At 39.2% G+C, this 20,253-nt stretch overlaps 1 protein-coding gene across 11 annotated transcripts in view; it reads right to left on the bottom strand.

Moving 5' to 3' along the window:
* Positions 1–20,253, bottom strand: part of MYO3A (myosin IIIA) — a 145,483-nt gene that overhangs the window by 1,125 nt on the left and 124,105 nt on the right. For all 11 annotated transcript variants that reach the window (XM_069777295.1, XM_069777274.1, XM_069777255.1 and 8 more), the window contains 6 exons: positions 19,376–19,499; positions 17,292–18,270; positions 16,457–16,595; positions 5,745–5,854; positions 3,185–3,225; positions 1,302–1,442 (listed from right to left, as the gene is read on the bottom strand). In XM_069777295.1, coding sequence (XP_069633396.1) covers positions 1,302–1,442; positions 3,185–3,225; positions 5,745–5,854; positions 16,457–16,595; positions 17,292–18,270; positions 19,376–19,499 — 1,534 coding nt within the window. The remainder of the gene's footprint in view (positions 1–1,301; positions 1,443–3,184; positions 3,226–5,744; positions 5,855–16,456; positions 16,596–17,291; positions 18,271–19,375; positions 19,500–20,253) is intronic.

The following is a 20,253-nucleotide window of genomic DNA, read 5'->3' as shown; positions in this document are numbered from 1 at the left end:
TACACTAAAGGTGTACCCCACCACTGGTCCTACACCAGCATCAAAGGTAAACTGCCAAATAAAAAATACTCAGTGCTTCACTTCTGTAGATTGAAATGACTATATGGTCTTTAGATCCAGGTGACCCCATTTGAGAGATAATGAAGTGCAGAAATGTTTATTAATTGCACTCATCTGCCCTCAGAGGTAACAGTGTAAATTTAAAAGTTACACATAATTTTTTCACTATGTCTAATTAGGATGTAATCAGAGCAGCACACAGTAAAAGGTAAGAAATTCCTTTTAGTAAGCTCAGTGGCAAAATTCTTACCCATCTAAACCAGACCTCAGGGTGAAAGATTTGGTGTAATTAACCACCCTAGAAATGCCACATTTCCCGAGGGATGTAAACTATATGGTAGTTGCCTGATATTATTATTTTTAATTCCACACCATCACAACACCTTCCTAAAACTAATTTAGATCCTACCTGAAAAAATGCCAAAAATAAAATACGTAAGGGGCACAAAACGTTCTAAAAAAATTTCCTCTATTACTATGGATACATTTTTGAATTCAGAGATCATCCCAGGCTTAGTGTTTCCCTTAAGCCTTTGACCTAGATATTTTCCAAGTTTTTCTTACATGTATGAAGACACAAGAAGATTCAAATGTATCAAGATTTATAATTATGTGTTTGCACATGCCATGTGTGTGTGTGCATTGGCAAGAGTGAAAATATGAATTTTCTGAGCCCAGCAGAGGTCACCCTCTATGAAGTCTATATGGGAAGAGAGGAGGTAGAGCAAACCCTCCTTCCTCCCTTTAGGGTTTTTCTCCTGGCTGTCCACCTTGGTGGTGTCCATCACAAGCTGTAAACACATATGCTGCTACAGGACAGCAGGAAAAGGAGGCAGTCAAGCTGGTGTCTTATCTGCAGAAAGCAAGCAGAAAGTTCAGCGCACATCCACCCTATTTAAAATTGAATCGATCAGAAATACAATTTTTAGGTTCTGCTTTAGTTTAGTTTGATTTTAGATCACAGATTTACAGCAGGACGTCTGTCCATCTCATCTGGCACTTGGGAAGCCAAAAACTAGCAGGTAGGCTGAACACCAATCATACTAGCATTTGTCCCTGCTGCATGAAGATGGTAAATTTTCAGCTGTACATTTTACAAGATAATTTGGCAAGATTCCATGAATAAAAAAATAGATTTATGTCTAATTTGAAAGTGTATCTTTCTTTTTATGACTCTTTTGAGTATTTGAACAAGAATATACAACATTTATTTTTTCCTATTATTATTTTGTATGAATTACCGCTCAGTAGCTCTTAAAATTGAAGTCCTGCGCTCAGCTGGGTGTCTCTTCTTTCTTGTGGTAGAACTGCTGTCCTTTGAGGTGGAATCAGTAGATGAAATTTCTTGGTAGTAGATATCTAAATCTAGCACTTTGCTCAGACTGTCAATAAATAAGTATACTAAGTTAACAGTTTCACTTTTCATTATTATATTCAACATTGAAAAATAAGGCAACCAAATATCATTATTAGTTGTGTTTATGTGTTGAGGATCTAAGGAATAATATATATAAGTACAAGGAATCAGTTTCTGAAAACTGCTGTACGATGTAGATATTGAGAATTTTGAAAGACTAAATACTTTTAGATGTTCATAAAGCGGACATATATATGACTGAAATTGTTTGGGTCTGCCATTATACTCAATGGGGAGGCATTTGTAAAGGTATAATTCATCTGACCTATTTTAGATATCTCTTTGAGGAAGAGATAACTCATTCTCCTAAAGATGACTATTTTACTTCTCTGAGTACAAGAAGAATCTCAAGCAACTAGTTCAGATATCAGTGTCAATAATGCAGATGTCTCTTATTTTGTTAGATGAATGCTATCCAGGGTATCATATGTACAGAAAAAAACAATCCCAACATCTAGTTTAGAATGGGTAGGGAAAAAATAATATCCTAAAAGCAACTCGAAAAAAGAAATACATAATTCAATTCTCACATTGGTAGAAACCAGAAATAACTCATTGATTTCAGTTGCTATGTTCTATTAATACAGAGTCAGCACATGGAAGAAGATGCAGTCATGGAACTGGTTAACTAGATTTAAGATGACTGAAACCTAACAAGGCCAAATGAGAGAAACCACTAGATTTGGATTTTTTAATTTTCTTTTTTTTTGGCTAAACAGGAGACAACAATAGGTGTGAAATTTTTTCAGGATCCAAATGACATCAGAAAAAGAGCTGTAACAGACCAGACGCAGGGGACATGGACATTAAGTGAATCCTTTAAGCAGTGGCATAATCAAGTGCAATATAAACTGTGGTTGAATGAAGCTAGATGCTGAGAGCACATATTAAATGCATATAATGTCATGTAACTTCCTTTAAGATACATATTTTAGATACAGAGTTTGTATTCTGCAACCTCAGCCGAGGATAGTGCTAAGAGGCCATTCATCGTGCATCTATGACCGGGCTTCCATAGCATGCACGCTATGGTACCATAGCAATGTCACTGGGGAGCAGCAAAAAAGCTTAAGTATAGAAACACAAAATAAAGCTATGATGTATGTCAGGAGCTGTGAACCAGGTCTACAGCGCATGTAAGGATCTAAGATACAGAAGGGCAGAATATATCTATTGCTTGCTTTATTTCTGCAGTGATCCATCAAAATAGGTTAGTTACACTGTGAAGAAAAGACTTCTGGCTGAAATTTCAAGGGCTACTCTTCTTTACCTGTTATTAATAATTATTGTTTTGATTTTTTATGATTTATTTCCAAACAGTCATATATTTGTAGGAGAGAATTTTAACAGCGTTTGTATTTTTGCTAACAAAAAAGAACTGGTTGCTCATTTGCTTTGGCTGGAATTTTAAGCACCCTCAATTATTTTCTGTGTCAGAACTATCTTTGATGTGGACCTTATCTTAACTTATTATTATGCTTGTGTTGCCATGGTAAAGGGCCATGCTGTGGTAAAACTGAACGACTGAATTCTGTAATGGATTTTTGTCATTGAAAATTGCATATTTTAACTTTGTATACAATGTCCTTCCTGTGAATCACCAAATTACCATGCTTTTTTTTAATGCTTTATTCTCGTGGTTGAAGTACAGCTAAGAACTATTTCTAGAGTACTAAATGACAATAGTGAGATAATGACAAAAATTACCTTTCTTTTCTTGGTTTCCGTTTTTCATCTTGTATTGATTTCTAAGAAAATACAAAGTAATTAAAAAATACTGAAAGGAAAGCTTATGCAAAGATACAATTCATCAATATGTTAGGTGGGAGAGTGTTGTATATTTTTCATTAAAAGAAAATATAAAGAATCTAATTTGCTGAGCAAGTGCTCCAGAAAAATCTCTTCTCAGAATCTTTGAGACTGAGAATGGGATTAGCATTGTTACTCCCAAATTTCGGTTGCCATACTGTGAAAAAAAGCTAAAGTAATTGCAATCAGAACAAAAAAGGAGATCTAAAACTTTCAAATATCTATAGTTGTTTTAATGAAGTTGACAACACTACCTCACTGAGGCAAATTTGCTGTGATGCCATGAGATTTTCCATGAATACAGGGAACTCAGTGGGAGCAGGCATAATCCTATTCTCATTAATGCAGTCTTGTCACAGGTTTTAGTAAAATAAAATGGACAAAGGCCCCATTTAAAAAGCAGTATACGAGGTGGCAAAAGCACCTTTGGGATACAAGACATCTAGAAATGCAGAGGAGAAAAGATTCAGAGGGAATGTGAATAATTTCTTATCTCTAATAGATTTCTGTCCCTACAGCCAAAACAATGCTATGTTGCAGCATCTAATGCATCACACTTCAAGAGCAGCATTTTTAAGTGCAGATGGTCTTAATTTTGGTCTTAATTGTGTTTCCTGCAAACGAGTGAAAACTTACTAGAATTAGTGACTCTAAAGTCACTGATTCTCAGTAGTCCTGATGGACTTCAGTGTGCAGGCAAATGGACAAGACATGTAATTGCAAAATGGTAGGCTGATTTAAATAAATATACCCCAAAATAAACTTTTAGTGCCTTGTATGAACAATGCGCTATTGTCAGGCTTCATTTATACGTTGTACCCCTTTAGCTCATTTGATACGCAAGGAGATGAGTGAGAATGGAAGGTGTCTAATTAATAGAGAGAAATACCTGTTTTTGCAGAAGATAGAGAAAATTTTTCAAAAAAGGCACTCATTGTGTGCCTTCACTTTCAGGTGATCTGGGCTTGATAATCATCTGCGAATACCCGCAGGTCACAGAGGTTTTTAGTAAGGTGGAAAATCCGTAATAGCTGGGAAAGCTGACTACCGTCAAGTATCTCAAGTTAGAGCTCAATGACTTACCCGAGGTCTCAGAATTTAAGAACCAGTAGGTCTCCTTTCTAAGCTTCAGTGTATAGACATTTATGCTGAACCTTTCCCTTACCAGTGAACTTAATGTCAGGAAGACAGGCTTCTCTTTTTTGCACCTTCTTGAAAAATACAACTAATTGAAGGTAATATTGATTAATACCTTGAAAAACTGCTGCTAAAAATCAGTTTCAAAATTCCCTGGCATTACTGCAGGTTTTGTTTGCACTGATGTGATGGCTGTTTTCTGATATGGAGCTGGCCATGTAACAAATTAACTTTCAGAAAATACCATGTTCCTCACTGTATAGTCTCAGCTTTCTAAATATGCATTTGCTTCAGAATTACCCTTCTCCTCAGAAATTTCCTAATACAGAATTCAGTGTCATGCCTTTCATTTCAGTCCTTTATCTCACCAATCTTGCTTTCACAAAACAAATCTTATTCTTACATGACAATTTATTTTTAAAAATATACTTTCTTTTCAGAATATCACTGTTCCAAAGCTGTGTTATTTCAAAGCCCCCATAATAAAACATAGCCATATTTGTCTTTTTTGGTATGCCAGACACAACTCTCCCTAAAGGTCCTGGTGACACCTTCTGTTGAAAGGAGAAGCAATTGCTACGGTTAGTTTATTAGCTGGGCTCTCAGTGGCTGTTAAAATAGGTCACTAAGATGCAGGCACCTCAAGCAAATGAGTTTAATTGCTTTTTTGTTAGAACTGCTTTCTGAGCTGCTTTTACATTTTCTCTCTTTCTGCTTACTTTCTTGCCTTTTTTTCTATATTTAAGGGCACTGAAGTCAATAGTGGAAAGCAGCCCTTGGCAGCTGAACTTGGACCAAAGGCTATATATAGAGACACTCAAATCCATTAGTCTCCTGAGCTGTTGGTATTTGCCAATTCCTTCATAATCACAATCTGACACATTTGTAAAGGAAGTTACAGTGTGCATACTAATACAGCCTATTTTAATATTTGCTCCCTCTGCAAGATTGAGCACTAATTTAGATGCTCAAAATAGCTCTCCGAACAAACCTGTTTCTCTCCCGTGACTTACAAAGAAACTACGCAGACCAGGCACTTAATTTGGGTATTGAAGTGCAAATGCTGCTTATGCATATAATGAATGTACATATGTTTAGGTACAAAAGTAAGAATTGGCCTGACCTAGGTCCCTAATCAGGGTAACTCTGAACCTCAATTTCAAGTCTAGTTTGAAATGTGAAGTTTGTGGCCTGCCTCCTTTCAGCAGGGCACAGCTTTTATGCTGCATTAGAAATTAATATAGGGAATTGGGCAATCAGAAAGAAAGTTGAGGTAGGAATTTTCTGGCATTTTTAGCCCACAAAAACTTGCTAAACTCACATGTATTAGAGTGTAATAGGTAGAGTCTTCTGGATTATTTAATGTCTTGGGCTTCCGTGGTCTCCTTGGAGGTCTCTGCATTGGGCGAGAGTCTTCTACTTTGGTTGCAACTGTGAAAAAGCAGAAGATAGCAATGCTTATTTCTTCGCAGCGTGGGAGGCTTTTACAAAAACAGGAGAGCATTTCACTAAAGAGAGCAAAAAAATCCACATAGCCACTTCTACTGCTTGCTGTAACTCAAGAAAGCAAGTGTTTGGGGCATTTCCATCACCAGACCAGAAAGCAGAACTGGTTTATCCATTTGAGTCCTGACTACCCATGTGGACACATGCCACGTAACAAATGTCAGGTTGGAACAGCCCAGCAGTCTGCCTGGCACAGGCTTCTCCTTCTGAAAAGGGCTAATTCTCCACATTCAAAAAAGGGCTCTGAAGGGTAACGGACACTGGAAGGCTACCATCTCGTAACAGGGATCTGGGCAGTGAGGATGGTATCTTTTCAGACTCGAGTCAATCATGAAGGTGTTGAATGAGGGAACTAGCATTAGACCTCTGGTTCAGAGGTTAGTCCTCTACATAATCATGGTGTAGTTTTTCCCCAAGGTCTCCTGCTGAGGCTATTCTGTTTCAAGCCAAATCATGTACCACTGGGCAACACAGCCTGACCATGTCCATCGCATCCAGTGTAATCTAGTTTAGTGTACTCAACTTCTGGTCTATTTCTACAAAAGCTTTCTGCAAACATGCAAAAAATGTTTTCATTCTAATGGAAACAAACCCAAGATTTTGACACAAAATGGAACTGCTGTCCTCTGGCAGTCTCCAAACTCTGAGTTAGGCACTGACTTGTGGGTTACATTGGCTGGCACATGGGGAACTAGAAAAATGTCTTGGCTATTTGCTTGTTAAAAATCTATACGCAGTTCTGACCGTGCTAAGATATAGGCTGCTAAGGGTTCATAGGCTGTTTGTCACAGAGCCAACATAGAATGCAGGGCTCCCAATGCCTTATTCTTGGAGATCACACAACTGACTCTGGCAGGCTGAGGGACCACAAACGTACAGCATGGTGAGAATGATCACCTTACATTTGGCTTCAGCTATAGGAAAAGTTTGCTACAGCAATTCCTTCATGATGAAGGAGGGGGTTGCATGGCAGCAGAACACCGACAATAGAGATGGGTCATAGGGACACATACAGGGTGATGAATGAAGTCACAGCACAAGGTCTAGGCATGGTGAACCATGTATCCAGGTATTTTGCATTATCCAGTGAGGTTTTATATTGTCCTTGTCCCATCACAGAAGTATTCAGAGGACAGTCCATGAGAAAAAAACATCTCCTTACTCATAAATTAATACAGTGTGAGGGTGGAATGAAGATCTAGCCCCCAATGAATTACTGAAGTGTGTTCTGCTGATGTAATCCTCTTTCACATGAGGCAACTTTAACTCCGTAACTCCATATAGATGTGCTAAGTACATGTGACTGAGTCTTAGAAGGAAGAATGTATTTTGTTCTCTAATGACCATCAGAAACCCTTTTACATGATAAAATTAAAAACTCTCCCATGTACATCAGACATCTTTTTAATTAAGGAGGTAGCACGATCATTTAAAATGAGAAACAATCAGTAATACATCAGTGTTGACTCCTGCAAAATTAGCTGTGTAAGTTTTTTGTTATGTGTGATAAATAAAGGCTTGTAAAGGTCATGGATATACAGAGGAGCCAGAACAAATAATGTTAATTTAAATTGTAGTTGGATAATGATTACATTTATTGTTTTAGTTTCTTATCTGAAATGCAGACTGCTCCTCATGTAATGAATGAACAAGTATCTTTTTAACATTTTGCACTTAAAAGAACAATGGTCTTTTTCTAAGCCAGGGTACAGATAATTCATGTTAAACAATGAAATTTAGATGCAATAAATTCATTTCAGTAACCTGTATTAAATATAAATTACATTCTTTGATTTGAATAGGTATAGCAGGCCTGACTGTGCTTGTATGTGGGCTGTTGTAACCCTGCTGGATTTCAAATGGGCCACCTGGAGTTATCCGAGTTTCCATTTGTGAGAGAGTAGAGACATATCTTCCCTATTTTATTTTTAAACACAACAGGAGCCTAAACTGGAAACAATACCTTAAAAAAAAACCCCTTAAAAGTCAGTGTAGTTGAATGAATAGAAACACCTAACCCCTCTCTGTAGCACATTTAAAAAAATTGTGTCAAAGATCATGACTGCATGAAAATCTAGGAAAAAAAATGAAGCCAAATTGATGGCTTTAGGAAAAACACAGGGAAAAAGCTCTCATAATACCTAAAGATTTTTTGTTGTCCCCTCAGAATTCATCACTATGTATGCTGTTATGTTATTTAATTCATCACTGTCAAACACATAAAGCACTATCGTATTCTAGATTACAATTATTCCAACAGAAATTACTTGTATACTTCTTGCATATGTGCTATGCAAAGAAGACTCCTCTTACATTCAGAAAACATCATTTTGACAGTGATAAGGGTTTCTGTAAAAAATAGCTTTTCATGTCAGCTTGTGCATTGTACATATGTATAAGCTATGCAAAAGAACTGAGGGAATAAAAATACCGTGTTGGGGCAGGCAGCCTTCTAAGCTTGGACCTCCATCGTTCCTTTTAAAAATTACATAGAGGGCTGAAAATGCAATTCTCAGTTCTGTCTCCAAATTACACAGTAAGTAAAAAAAAGTTTGATGGGTTCAGCTTGATTTGTTTCACCAGAAAGTGAACCTGTGATTTCCTTCTGCACTTAGATTTGTGTGTTCATTGCTACTGAAATAAAGCTGATGTGTTAGTTGCTTGTATTGGATAACTCACTGCACAAAGTAAAATTTGCTTTTTTATTAGTTGCTGATAATTCCAGAAACCATCTACTTAGTGGAGTTAAAGGTGGAAGGCAAATTAAATACCCAAGCCTGATAAATGGTGAGTTTGATGTGCTTGTTTTCCAGACGGCCTATATCTTTCTGCAGTAGGCAATGAAGCAGAAAGAAGGAGTAAAATCATTCACTTATTAATAAGCCAATTATGTTGCTTCTAGAGTCCATTACAAAGAAAAGCTTTTTATTGAAGCCCAGTCTCTCCGTAGTAAAATAACCTATAGCCTAATTTAAGACTTCCAGTATCTGTAGCAAGACCTGGCTTTGTGCTTTATGTGTAAAAGGAAAACTGATGCTTTCTATTTAACAAACATTTAAATAATGCACATTGATATGAAAACCATTCACAAGAGTAGCTGTCAAAGCACTTTGGAAATGTCAGGTTGGCACTATCACCCTTATCCTACTAGCAGGGTAAATGAGATGCAGAAGGCAAGACACACCGAGACTTGCTTAAGGTTATGTCCCACTTAAGTCGTTAGCACAGCCAAGGTGCTGGACTGAAGGACTGTGCTGAGACTCCCAGCTCTGCAGCCAGCCCATGCCCTGCCGTCCTATCTACCTGAACGGGTACTGTCAGTGCTGTGACACATCCACATGCCTTAGAAGCAACGCGTAGGAAAAACTGGAAACAAAACCAATTGATGCTACACAGCCGTTCCTTTTTAAAGGTTTTACCAAGAGGAAGACAGGTTGAACAAGTTGAAAGGGAGAAGGATTTTCCTCAAACTGCCTAATTGCACGCAGTCAGTACTCAATCAGTCAAAAGAAAGAGGTTTTGCTCTTGTGACCTGGATGCTTTGCTTTTGAACCTCAACAGTGAATGTCAGCCATGCTGTAACCCATGGCCAGGAAGTTAGATCTCTCTCCTGCCCAAACCTGAAGCAGACTGTCAAAACATACATTTGATCAAGTGACGATGGAAAGTTTAATAAAGTTAAGGTCATTCTCCATGAGAATGAACGAATTACAGAGTTAAGGGTCAGCGAAGGCATGTGAACAGCGTGGCTGCCAGGTAACATTAAAGAGGGTCTAGCAAATCTAAGGAAAAGTCCTTATTCCTATCAGTATCTCGGCTAGCTCGTTTACCTCAAAGGTTCCTACCCAAGTTACACATGCACTCTGACTCTATGGTGTTCAGTTACAAGGTATTAATACTTTCATACTCAGCCCTCACTGAAAGCTCCGAATACACTGAAAAAAATAAGAAAAGGGACAAGGAAATTTAGGACCAGCTCATTTAATGTATGTGTATCCTGAACACCACCACAAACTATGGAAACTGTGGAGATCTGCATGTGCTTGAAACATTCGAGTTTCAAGAAACAAACAAGAAATACTCGAATAAAGATGAGTCGGTATCAACAGCCCTTTAGGTTAAACTGTCTGCACATTCTGACATACAATGATAAGCTTGGAAGACAACAATCTCGAGGAATCAACATCCATGGATGCTAATGTAAATTAATGTATGACTTAACAACAGATCTTATACTGAAGGCTGGAGAAATAGTGTGGTTACAGCTGTGATAAGCATCTAAGTGATGAAAGGTCTCTATTTATTAGACCACCTGGAGAAACAGATAAACCCGTCTTCAGGTCATTTAAGTGAAATGTTACATGTTTGATTCAGCGCTGTTCCACATCTTACAAGGTCAGAAGTATAAAGCCAGGCTCAGAATAAAGCATGAAGAAAAACAAGAGTAAGAGCAGTAATTGTATGGGTTTTGTAGAGGGGCTTGGAAGTAATCAGAAAAATGCAACCAGAATTCCAGGATGAGAAGTGAACAGCTATTACTGCTTACAACATTTACGTGCATACCTTTTTACTGTCCTAATTATACACAGTGTGAGGATGTAATGACTCAAGTTTGGGATTTGCACATAGAAAAACACTGCTCTGGTTAGTAATTCTTACGTATTGTTTATTCATGGGATGTTTACCACAGTCAGATTTGGAAATTACGGTTGATGGGTGCAAATTCTTAGAAATCTGGAAAAAACAGAGGGATTATTCTGGCACAGACCTAGGACTAGGAACTGCGAGAGACCGAGAACTCCCCGATTGCATCCAACAGGAGTTGAGTGTTTGATCTCTCATGCCTAAGTCCCACCAGCCCCACTGAGGGAAGCAGTTTCGGTCTCTGACTGACACTAATGCTCTCATTTCTGAGAGTCTGGTGACCTGGGATTATTGCTATTTAAGAGAGGATGTTCAAGGAAAATGGGCTGTACTCTGCTTCCGTGACCTCCCAAATCTTATGCTCTGCCATGGATCTGACCAGCTCCCAAACCAGATCCTGTACGTCCTGGCTGCATCATGTCCAAAGGGCCACTCCAGTGGCTGAGAACAACCAGACAGCAGAAGCGCTTGACTAGCCTGCTTTTCTCCAGGGTAGTCAACACCTCAGTGCTCCCTGGCTGGCCACTCGCTTGCGAAGAAGAAAGACCGGCCAGTGAATACTGCTCTCCTCACCCACTGCTACACAGGCTCCCTTTTCCTTGCAAAGGCTGCCCATGAAACCCCCATAAATAGTGCTGCGGCAGCCTACAGCAGGAGGAATCCTGGATGAAAACCCTGCCTGTCTCACTGCTTCGTGTAGCTGGAAAGGTCCTCAGCTGCACCGGAGTTCCTCGTACCATGTGAATTTCATTCTAAATATAGAAAATTCTCTTCCTGAGATTTTGTACTTGAACTGTCATTTAATACTTAGAAGGATGGGCACCATTATTCATCTGGAGAAAAAAAAAAATTTGCTCCCATAATGATAAAATTCCCCTCACTTCAGGCTTTGACCTCAAAAAACTTGACAGTGGCCATTTGTGCATCTATTCTGACACCACAGTAACCCAAGGCTCACTAGCAGTCCAAAGGTGCAGTTCTGGGATGCAGCCATTAAGTTTAGCTGAAAGCATTTAGCAAGCAAATATAACCTACTCAGAAATTCAAGCCACAGGAATACTGTTTATTCCAGGAACCTCCTGCAGCTTACTTTATGCATTTTTATAAATACAAATAAATTCACTTAAGAACAACTTAACCTTGTGGATTTAAGATTCATTTAACCTTTTTGCTCATATGTTCTTTAAACTGCAGGCTTTGCATTTTTATTAAAATAAACAGTTTTGAAAATCTGAACATTTGTCACAGTATGCCATCCAGCTGTCCCACAGTTCCTTCCCTTCTGTGGGTAGCAACATAATAAAATATTTTATCAGGGGAGCTGGTAAGTTCTCAAACTGAACAATGGCCACCTACCCACAGATGAAGGCAGACAGGTATTCCTATCTGGTACAGAGCTATAAAATACAATTCATGTGTTATAGATGTAAAAAGACATATAAAACTAGTGAAGCTGAGGAAGAAGCGTAAATAAATGTAAATGACCAAAGTAATTACAAATAGGTAAATACTACATGATTTAAAGAACTGCTAAAGCTCAACAATCCTTGCCTTCATAAGGGTAGGACAGCAAAGGTAGCCCTAGAGGGAAGCCTGCAGTAAAAGCATATCTTTCAGGAAATGTGTGTATATAAATTATACTGTAACACATAATGTAGGCAAGAGGACAGGAAGGCTGCTCCCTGTTTAATAGACAGTGGATCACTCACCACGTCTACCTGCTTCACTTTAGCATGATAGTCTGCAGTACATTACCTCAAGTCTTTGTTTTATGTAGTTATCTTACTATATTGCATACAGGAAGAAAGTACGATATCCAGAATGCTGATAACTTCTGTGTTGTACACAGCACAACCTAAATGAACTGCACCCAGGTGTATTTTTACTTAAATATTCTCTACATCTAGTTAGATCATGTTTGCTGTAATAAACATTTACTTAAGACGATGCAGCTTTGTGACTGAGTTCTGTAATGTTTAGGCTCCAACCGGCTCAGAGGCAAGCTAGGGAATTACTGCAGTGTATTCTCTTACTTCAATATCCTGTGCATTGGTCATAGCTGGAACAGAAACAGTTTTCCTGTCGTGTGAATTATGTTCAAATGTAGAAAAAGAAAGTTCACATTCCACACCAAGACAGGTCTTTCAAGTGGACTGGTCAGAAGTTATAAATATGGCCGTGGGAATGTGAGAAATCACGGCTCAGGTCCCTGCTGCCATCGCTCCATACCCTAGGTGAGCGGCTGAGCCTGGCGTCCACTGTCAAACCCACCATGTTGCAGAGAGTGAAACTTCACATCATGGCTGGGAAGGCTGGCAGAACACAGCACTTAACCAGAACCCGGCTGGCCTTCCTTGGCGCTTTTTTAAAGTTCAATGTCTAGCAAAAGTCACCTTCATTACATTTATCATGAGTAGCCACACACATTGTACGAGGTAATTGGGTCAACAAGAGAACACAGCAAACACAAACTATGGCTGCTCAGCTCAGACCAGCTGGGCAAGAAGGGCCAAGAAGCCAGACCCAGCTCAAAGTATAATACTGCCTCTTGTATCAAGGGAAAGTTTGCTACAGAAAGACTGGGAACAAGAGTTCTGTCAAGAACTGGAGGAGGACTGGTTTTGGGGTGGTTTGACTTACTGGAGCAGAGCATTCAGTAAGTGACTAGCTGGACAGCAGTAAATAGGCTGGAGGGGCTAGTTTGGTTTGAGATAGAAGGGGCCAACTCATGCTTTACAGTGTTTAAGGGCTGGTAGGATAACTTTAGCTGGCCTGTGCTTTAGTGACACATTTCTCTATAGTGAGTTCAGTCATTGCCTCTTAGTCAAATAGCACCCACTATTTCATTTTAAATGCATTCAGCTTTGGAAAGGGTAACTCCTTCTGAGCCCTGTACTCACCTTGTCTACATGCCAGCTTGCAGCAATTTAATCAAAACTAAAAGCATGTGTCCACCATATTTATTTTGAAAAAAAATTTTGTTAAAATTCTGCAGGAGCCATCTTGAAATGAGCATGCCTTGACTGAAAAGTATGTTTTAATCTATATGAATATGAGCATTCAGGATTCTCTTTTTGATTCTTCCTACTGTTTTAAAGTTATGATTGCTATTGCTGACATTTTTTGTAAAAGACAATTAGTCAAAATAGAAAACATTCAATTTTTGCATGCATAAGATAAAGAGAAGAAAAGGGGAGGCTTGTAATTTATCAGAATTTTCTTACAGATTTTGCCCGATGCACAAAAGAGCTAAGTGCTGTCACATCACACATACAGACATTTGTCAGGAGAAAACATAGAGAAAATAAATCCTCCTTTTGTTCAGCCCACCCAACATTACCTGGTAAAAAAATTTTATTTCCTTTTATTTATTAAAATGAGGTCAAAGACCTGGTCTCTTGTGCAACTCAACAACTGTTTCAGTGTTGTCTTAAAAAGCATTTTGACTTGGTTCAAAGAAATGTATGACTTTTTTCAGTGTTCAAAACGATACAACACAGTACTTCCACACACCTTACCACTGGAAAACTGCTGTATTATGACACCACAGAGTTTTAAAGCAGTGGGACATATTCAGAGATGAAGGGAAGTGGCTGACCGGTCACCACTTTAAGCAGGGTTGCATGCACAGGTGAGAAACCCTGGCATCCTTTTGCCTCCTGTAGAGCTACTTAAATTTATAGCAATGTGAAGGGTAGACTTTGCTCCATTTTGCACGTCATGGAAATACTGGTACATTTTCACCTGGTTCACTTGTGTAAGTAATGAGATCTTTAACTGATAAACCAGGGATTTTTTTATTCCTTTTCCCTCTACCTATCTTCTCTAGTTTCTGTAGGAAAATGTCTAAGAACCAAGAGTTATTTTCCAAAGCATGCATTTTTAATTCCTCAAGTTTACCTTGTCAAAAATCAGCAATATTTAATAGAGCACTCAGTACAAACCCATTAATGACAATCACAAACATTGCTCTGTCTTTAATGAAAGATCATTGCACTTAGTCTTCCATTTCACATTTCTTTTCTCTTGCAGACTTTGGTCTTGGAAACATGCTGAACTACATAGATTATCTATCAGCAGCCAGTTTACAGTTAGAGGTTTAGCTTTGGTAAACAGCAAGCCCTCATTTCACCAGCTTGCCCATTTGAGAGGACTGCAAAGCAGGGCTGAAATACTTCTAGGATCTCTTCAGTGAAGCCATGGGAACAGAAAGAAGTATTGGCATACATGAAACTGAATCCACAATGTTATAGTGAAAATAGCTGTCCTGGTTTTGGCTGGGATAGAGTTAATTTTCTTTCTAGTAGCTGGTATAGTGTTATGTTTTGGGTTCAGTATGAGAATAATGTCGATAACACACTGATGTTTTCAGTTGTTGCCAAGTAATGATTATACTAAGTCAAGGATTTTTCAGCTTCCGATGCCCAGCCAGCAAGAAGGCTGGAGGGGCACAAGAAGCTGGGAGGGGACAGAGCCAGGGCAGCTGACCCAAACTGGCCAAAGGGGTATTCCATACCATGTGATGTCATGCCCAGTATATAAACTGGGGGGCGTTGGCTTGGGGGGCGGATCGCTGCTTGGGGACTAACTGGGTATTGGCTGGGGAGTGGTGAGCAATTGCATTGTGCATCACTTGTTTTGTATAGTCCAATTCTTTTATTATTATTAACATCATCATAATTTTCTTCCTTTCTGTCCTATTAAGCTGTCTTTATCTCAAATCACGAGTTTTACTTTTTCTTCCTGATTTTCTCCCCCATCCCACTGGGTGGGGGGAAGTGAGTGAGCGGCTGTGTTGTGCCTAGTTGCTGGCTGGGGTTAAACCACGACAATAGTACAATTAGCTCTGGGCAGCGAGGGACAGTCCTGGATATGACCCCAGCTGTGCAGAGGCGAGCAGAGATCTTCCCCAGAGGCAGTGCAGTGGCGTGGGCTGGCACAAGGTCCCTGCAGAAATGGAGACCTACCCAGCGATCTGCAACGTTTGCTCTCATCTTCCTCCACATCTGCAGCCCAAGACACAAGCTGAGGAAATCCCGTTACATCTATTCCAACTGAAGAGGCTTGAGCAGCTCAGTCAGCTCTTTGTGGATCTCCTTGTGGGGCACAGGTCTTAATGATGTGCATGCTCTGAATCCCATGTTTTCCACCTTTATTCTCCCAGTACTCCTCCCCACTGCCACCGAACCGGCTCCAAGCATGCTTGCATTTTGGGAACCCCCACTGACCATGTTAACTGGAATATAAATAACTTCGGAGTGTACCTTCAGAGGTAATGTCCTCTTAAGTGCGTGAGTTAAATAGGTGCCAATTATTAATAAAACTTTAATTGTAATTTTAAGGACATACCCACCAATATGGGTAGAAGTTACAAGTTCTAATAGCCTCATTTGTATTTGTGGATAGCTAAACTTTACTCAGCATATGTGTGACAAACTTTGGTAAATTGTTTGACATAGTATCTAAAAAAATATTTTGTTTTTAAAACATAGTCCCATACCTTACCAATAGCACACACAGTTGAGCAACATATGAGTGAAAAAGAGCCAATGTGGAATTTTTACCAAATGAAAGTATTGCTAGAAATGCTATGCCTAGGCTTCACAATGATTCATTCACCAATCTTAAGAAGCACTGAAACAAAATACCACAAAAAATGGTAAATATGCAAATCCCAACCAGGCTTGGATATTTCGCTGGAAACTATGTTCCAGACATGTACTGATACAGGGCATAGTACAAAAATGTACAGCCTGAGTTATATTAGAAGCCAGAGCTAACTCATTTACTAGTTCCCTGGCCTTTAAAAACATGACTAGGAGTCAATTCTTGACAGTCCTGTTTACAAATGAAAATTCTGCTAACAGTAAGGTTCAACATTACCTGGCTGACAAACATGAGAAGAAAGTCGGCCATTAGGTTGCTTATCTTTGGACAGCTTCACGGGTTTCAGCTGATGTGACAATATCATTTCATTCAATTTTTGCTGCAATGCTAAGTAGTCTTCGGATAATTTTGATATCTGAAAAATATAACACAGGATTTTACATTATTATATATATAAGTATACATGTTCCAAGGTAATCAAAGGTAAAATAGTGGACTAGAGAATGAATTTAAAAGGTATTGCTCTGCCTACTGCAGTGTAGACCCCTACAACAGGTAACTCCCATACCCCTTAAAAAAGAAAGAAAAAAAGATGAAGAAAAAAAAGACATGTAGGAAACTCCACACTACAGCCCAGTCCTGCAGCTACTTCATAGTGGTTCACACATGTGAGCGGATGGTGCCTTGCTAATGCAGAATAGCTTCTACAGCTGTAGGCATACTTCTCTGCACATGTGTGAGTCCCTGACATTGACACAGCCACCTTTAGTTTCATTTACAGAGACTTTTCACAAGTTTACTGAATTAAGGTCCTTGCCTGGTAAACGCACATTTCAACAAACAAAGGCAAAGCTTCTGCATTTAGCCTAAACCAGGTTAAAACTAACATAATTTTTTGCCAGTGCTCTAACTTTGTCTTTCCCTTCTTCCTGAAAAGGGTATTTTTCTGTTGCAGCCCAAAATATGCATTTTTATAGAACACTCATTACAAAATCTCAGTCTTAGTTTAGAGACTAAAACCTTGGTGCCACTGAAGCCAGTAAAATAACTCTGCCATTCTGTTATTGCTCAGAGTATTATGCTCAACATACATAGCTTATGAGCTTCTTACCTGCCGCGAAAAAGCTGCCAAATCACAAGCATCTTTCTCCGAGTCTCCCTTCGGTGTCTTAGAGTCTTCAGTCTCCTTACTGGTGCTTTTCCTATCTTCTGCTGTTCGGGGATCATTTTTTTGAACATGTACTGCTTCTGTTGGCTCCTTTGTAGTTTTCTCTTGACTTTTGCAAGGTAGTTTCCCTTCTTTTCTGAGTTGTCCCCTCCTTCTGTAACCCCGGTAACTGCTCTGAATAACCACTGCTGCCTTCTCTTTGTCTTCTGAATCTTGTTTTTCTGCCTCAACTTGCTTCCGTGAGCCTCTTAGTGACTCTTTTCTTGTAATTCCTTTACATCCTGTAGGCATCACTGCTTCATGTTTCAGGTGGTTTCTTTCCATATCCCTGTCAGTCCTGGGCTGGACCACAGCTGATTCTTGATTTTGCCCATCTGCACTGAGCTTATCTTGATTATTTTGCTCTTGCTGGGGACTAGGTTTAACGGCGATTTTGACAGTAGATTTGCTGGACAACTCGTCCAAAAAGGCCTGTTCTTCACCTTTACCAACATGTTTTACTGCAGGGTTCTGCTTCACAGAAGCTCCCTCTCCTTCAGTAGATGTTTTCTGTTGCTCCTGGACATTCCCCGTGTCACTGCACCCAGAGCACTTGCTGTCAGTAACAGCATCAGCTTCATCTTGAGTCTCCTCGTTTGCTGCTTCTTCCAGTGTATCATTTTGAGCTGGCTGCAGTTGTGCTTCAAGGAATTCCACAGCAGATAATTCTTCCTCTGCTATTTTTTCATGCTGTTCCTTTATTTTTTTACGGACTTTGTAGCCTCTGTAATGGCTCTGAACAATGACAACTGCTTCTTCTTCTGTTTTAGGAAGGGTACTCTTCACTCTGGCTGGACTTTCCTCATTATCTTGAAGTTCTTCATCCTTTTCCTTTTCAGTAATAGATGCTACATTTTCAGTTTGTTTCTTTCTAAGTGATTCCCTGAATGAAATAGAGTTTTGGGCAAAAATTATAGCTGAAGGAGATGAAGGATAGTGACAACTTTACAACTACCTTTGGTGGTGTTTGTGTACTAAATGGCAATTTGGTACATTGCAACCTGGGAAAGATTTAGTGCGTATAGCTGGAATTAAAGGCAGCAAACTAATCTCTGTCTTTCTGATGATTATTTCTTAAAGTGAAAAGGGACATCCTTGTTAAACTCTTCACAGAAAATTGCTAGGGGGACAACCTAGGCTGCATGAGGCCTGATAAAACAGTAAAGAATTAATTTAAATGTTAATAAAAACATAAGGCAGAAACTTTTTAGCACTTCAAATATGTATAAATACACACAATCCTAAATGTATTCATGAAAGAAAAGTGCCTCAAGTCTCACTAGGAATGCAAAAAGAATGATCCTGGGCGTAGGTCCAGGTCAAATTTAAAAGACCTAACATTTCCTAAACTGTCTTTAAATCTCGAATCTGCCACCCTGTTCCTTCCCTCTGAAAGAATCTGGACTCTTTCACAGCTGTTTTCCACCTCTCTGGACTAGTCTCCACCTACTTAAATGCTATCACTGAAAAAATAATGGTGATAAGCAAAGTGCTACTAGCTCCATTTCAGAGATTGGGACCACAGTCATATTGCAGGGGTATTTAGAATGTGATTCACCTCACCTGACTTCTAGCTGTTTGATCTGAGCAAGACATCTAGGTTCCTGCGGTCATCACCTATGCTTATCTCAGTGACTTAAGATGAGAAGAACAGTTCCTTGCAGATGCCTATTTCTCACTTTTGTCTGAGCATTTTTTATGATGAGCTAGTTCCAAAAAGAGACTCATCTACAGATTACGTTAACATTACAGGTAAGCACGATACTGTTGATCTTTCCCCTAAATATGCCTTTATTCCCTGGGCTTAAAAATATAAGAAAATTGGCTACTGACATTAAAAACCTCCACATAAATGTACATTACCTCTCCAGACATATATAGAATAATCCTAGTTTGCTTCACTTTTAGCTTACATCGCTGTTCTTCAGCAGTGTAGTTACTGAAAAGTGACACATTTGAGTGACATAAGAGAGACAAAATAACACTACCTCCTCCTTTTGAAGATCTTCCTCTCCTTATATCCCCTGTAGTGAGACTGAATTGTTATTGCTGCTTTGTTTCTTGTCTCAGTTAGTTCTTTTCTCTTCTTCCTGAGTAAGTATCCTCTGGCAACTGACACAAATTGTAATACAAACCAACCTTAGACAACAAGCAATGCACGTCCCACACATTTCAGAGAGTCAAATGATAACAGCATTAAACAAAAACCAATAACAAAATATGGATCGGGGTGTTTATTATGATTACACTTCATCTGAAATTATTCTGTCCCACAAAACTTTTTTGAGATTTCAGAAAGCTGTACCCATTCTACATGAGGATATAAACAAGCTCTTTCTTTGCATTTTATTGGACTAAAGAAAATACGGGAAGATGCAGAATGAAGCAGAAGCATAGTGCTATAGAAGTGTCTCTAGAACACAATGCTCTCAGCTTCAGGTACCTGCTTTGCCTGATTTAGGCAACTGATTTAACTCAGTCTTTCATTTCCCTGGGAAACACCTGATTATCAGGCTGTAGAGATTACCAGGCTCTCTTCTGGCACAGGCCTGGAATTAGCTGAACAGTCAATAGATCAGAGAAAAACTGAAAATTTTATAGCTCAGCAGTTACAGAAGACTTAGCTCATGCTCCTTTTGCAAAGACTCATTATTCAAAATGAAAAAGCTCAGCATGAAGGATGTGCTAAGCTCCACAGTAACCAGGTGCACTGTGGCAAGGGTACTACTCACTGCTTGTGCTTTGTAGGAGGCACAAGTTCAAGCTTCTGGTCTGAACCAGGATGAGTAAGGACTCAAAGATACGTCTTCCCTGAGACATGTAGGTGCTGACTTGTCACTGGGGGCTTAATGCAGTTGCCAGCACA

Source organism: Haliaeetus albicilla, chromosome 2 (genome assembly GCF_947461875.1).
Source record: "Haliaeetus albicilla chromosome 2, bHalAlb1.1, whole genome shotgun sequence".
NCBI classification, from domain to species: domain Eukaryota; kingdom Metazoa; phylum Chordata; class Aves; order Accipitriformes; family Accipitridae; genus Haliaeetus; species Haliaeetus albicilla.
The sequence above is the reverse complement of the archived record's forward strand: the minus strand, read 5'-3'. Positions and strand labels throughout refer to the sequence as shown.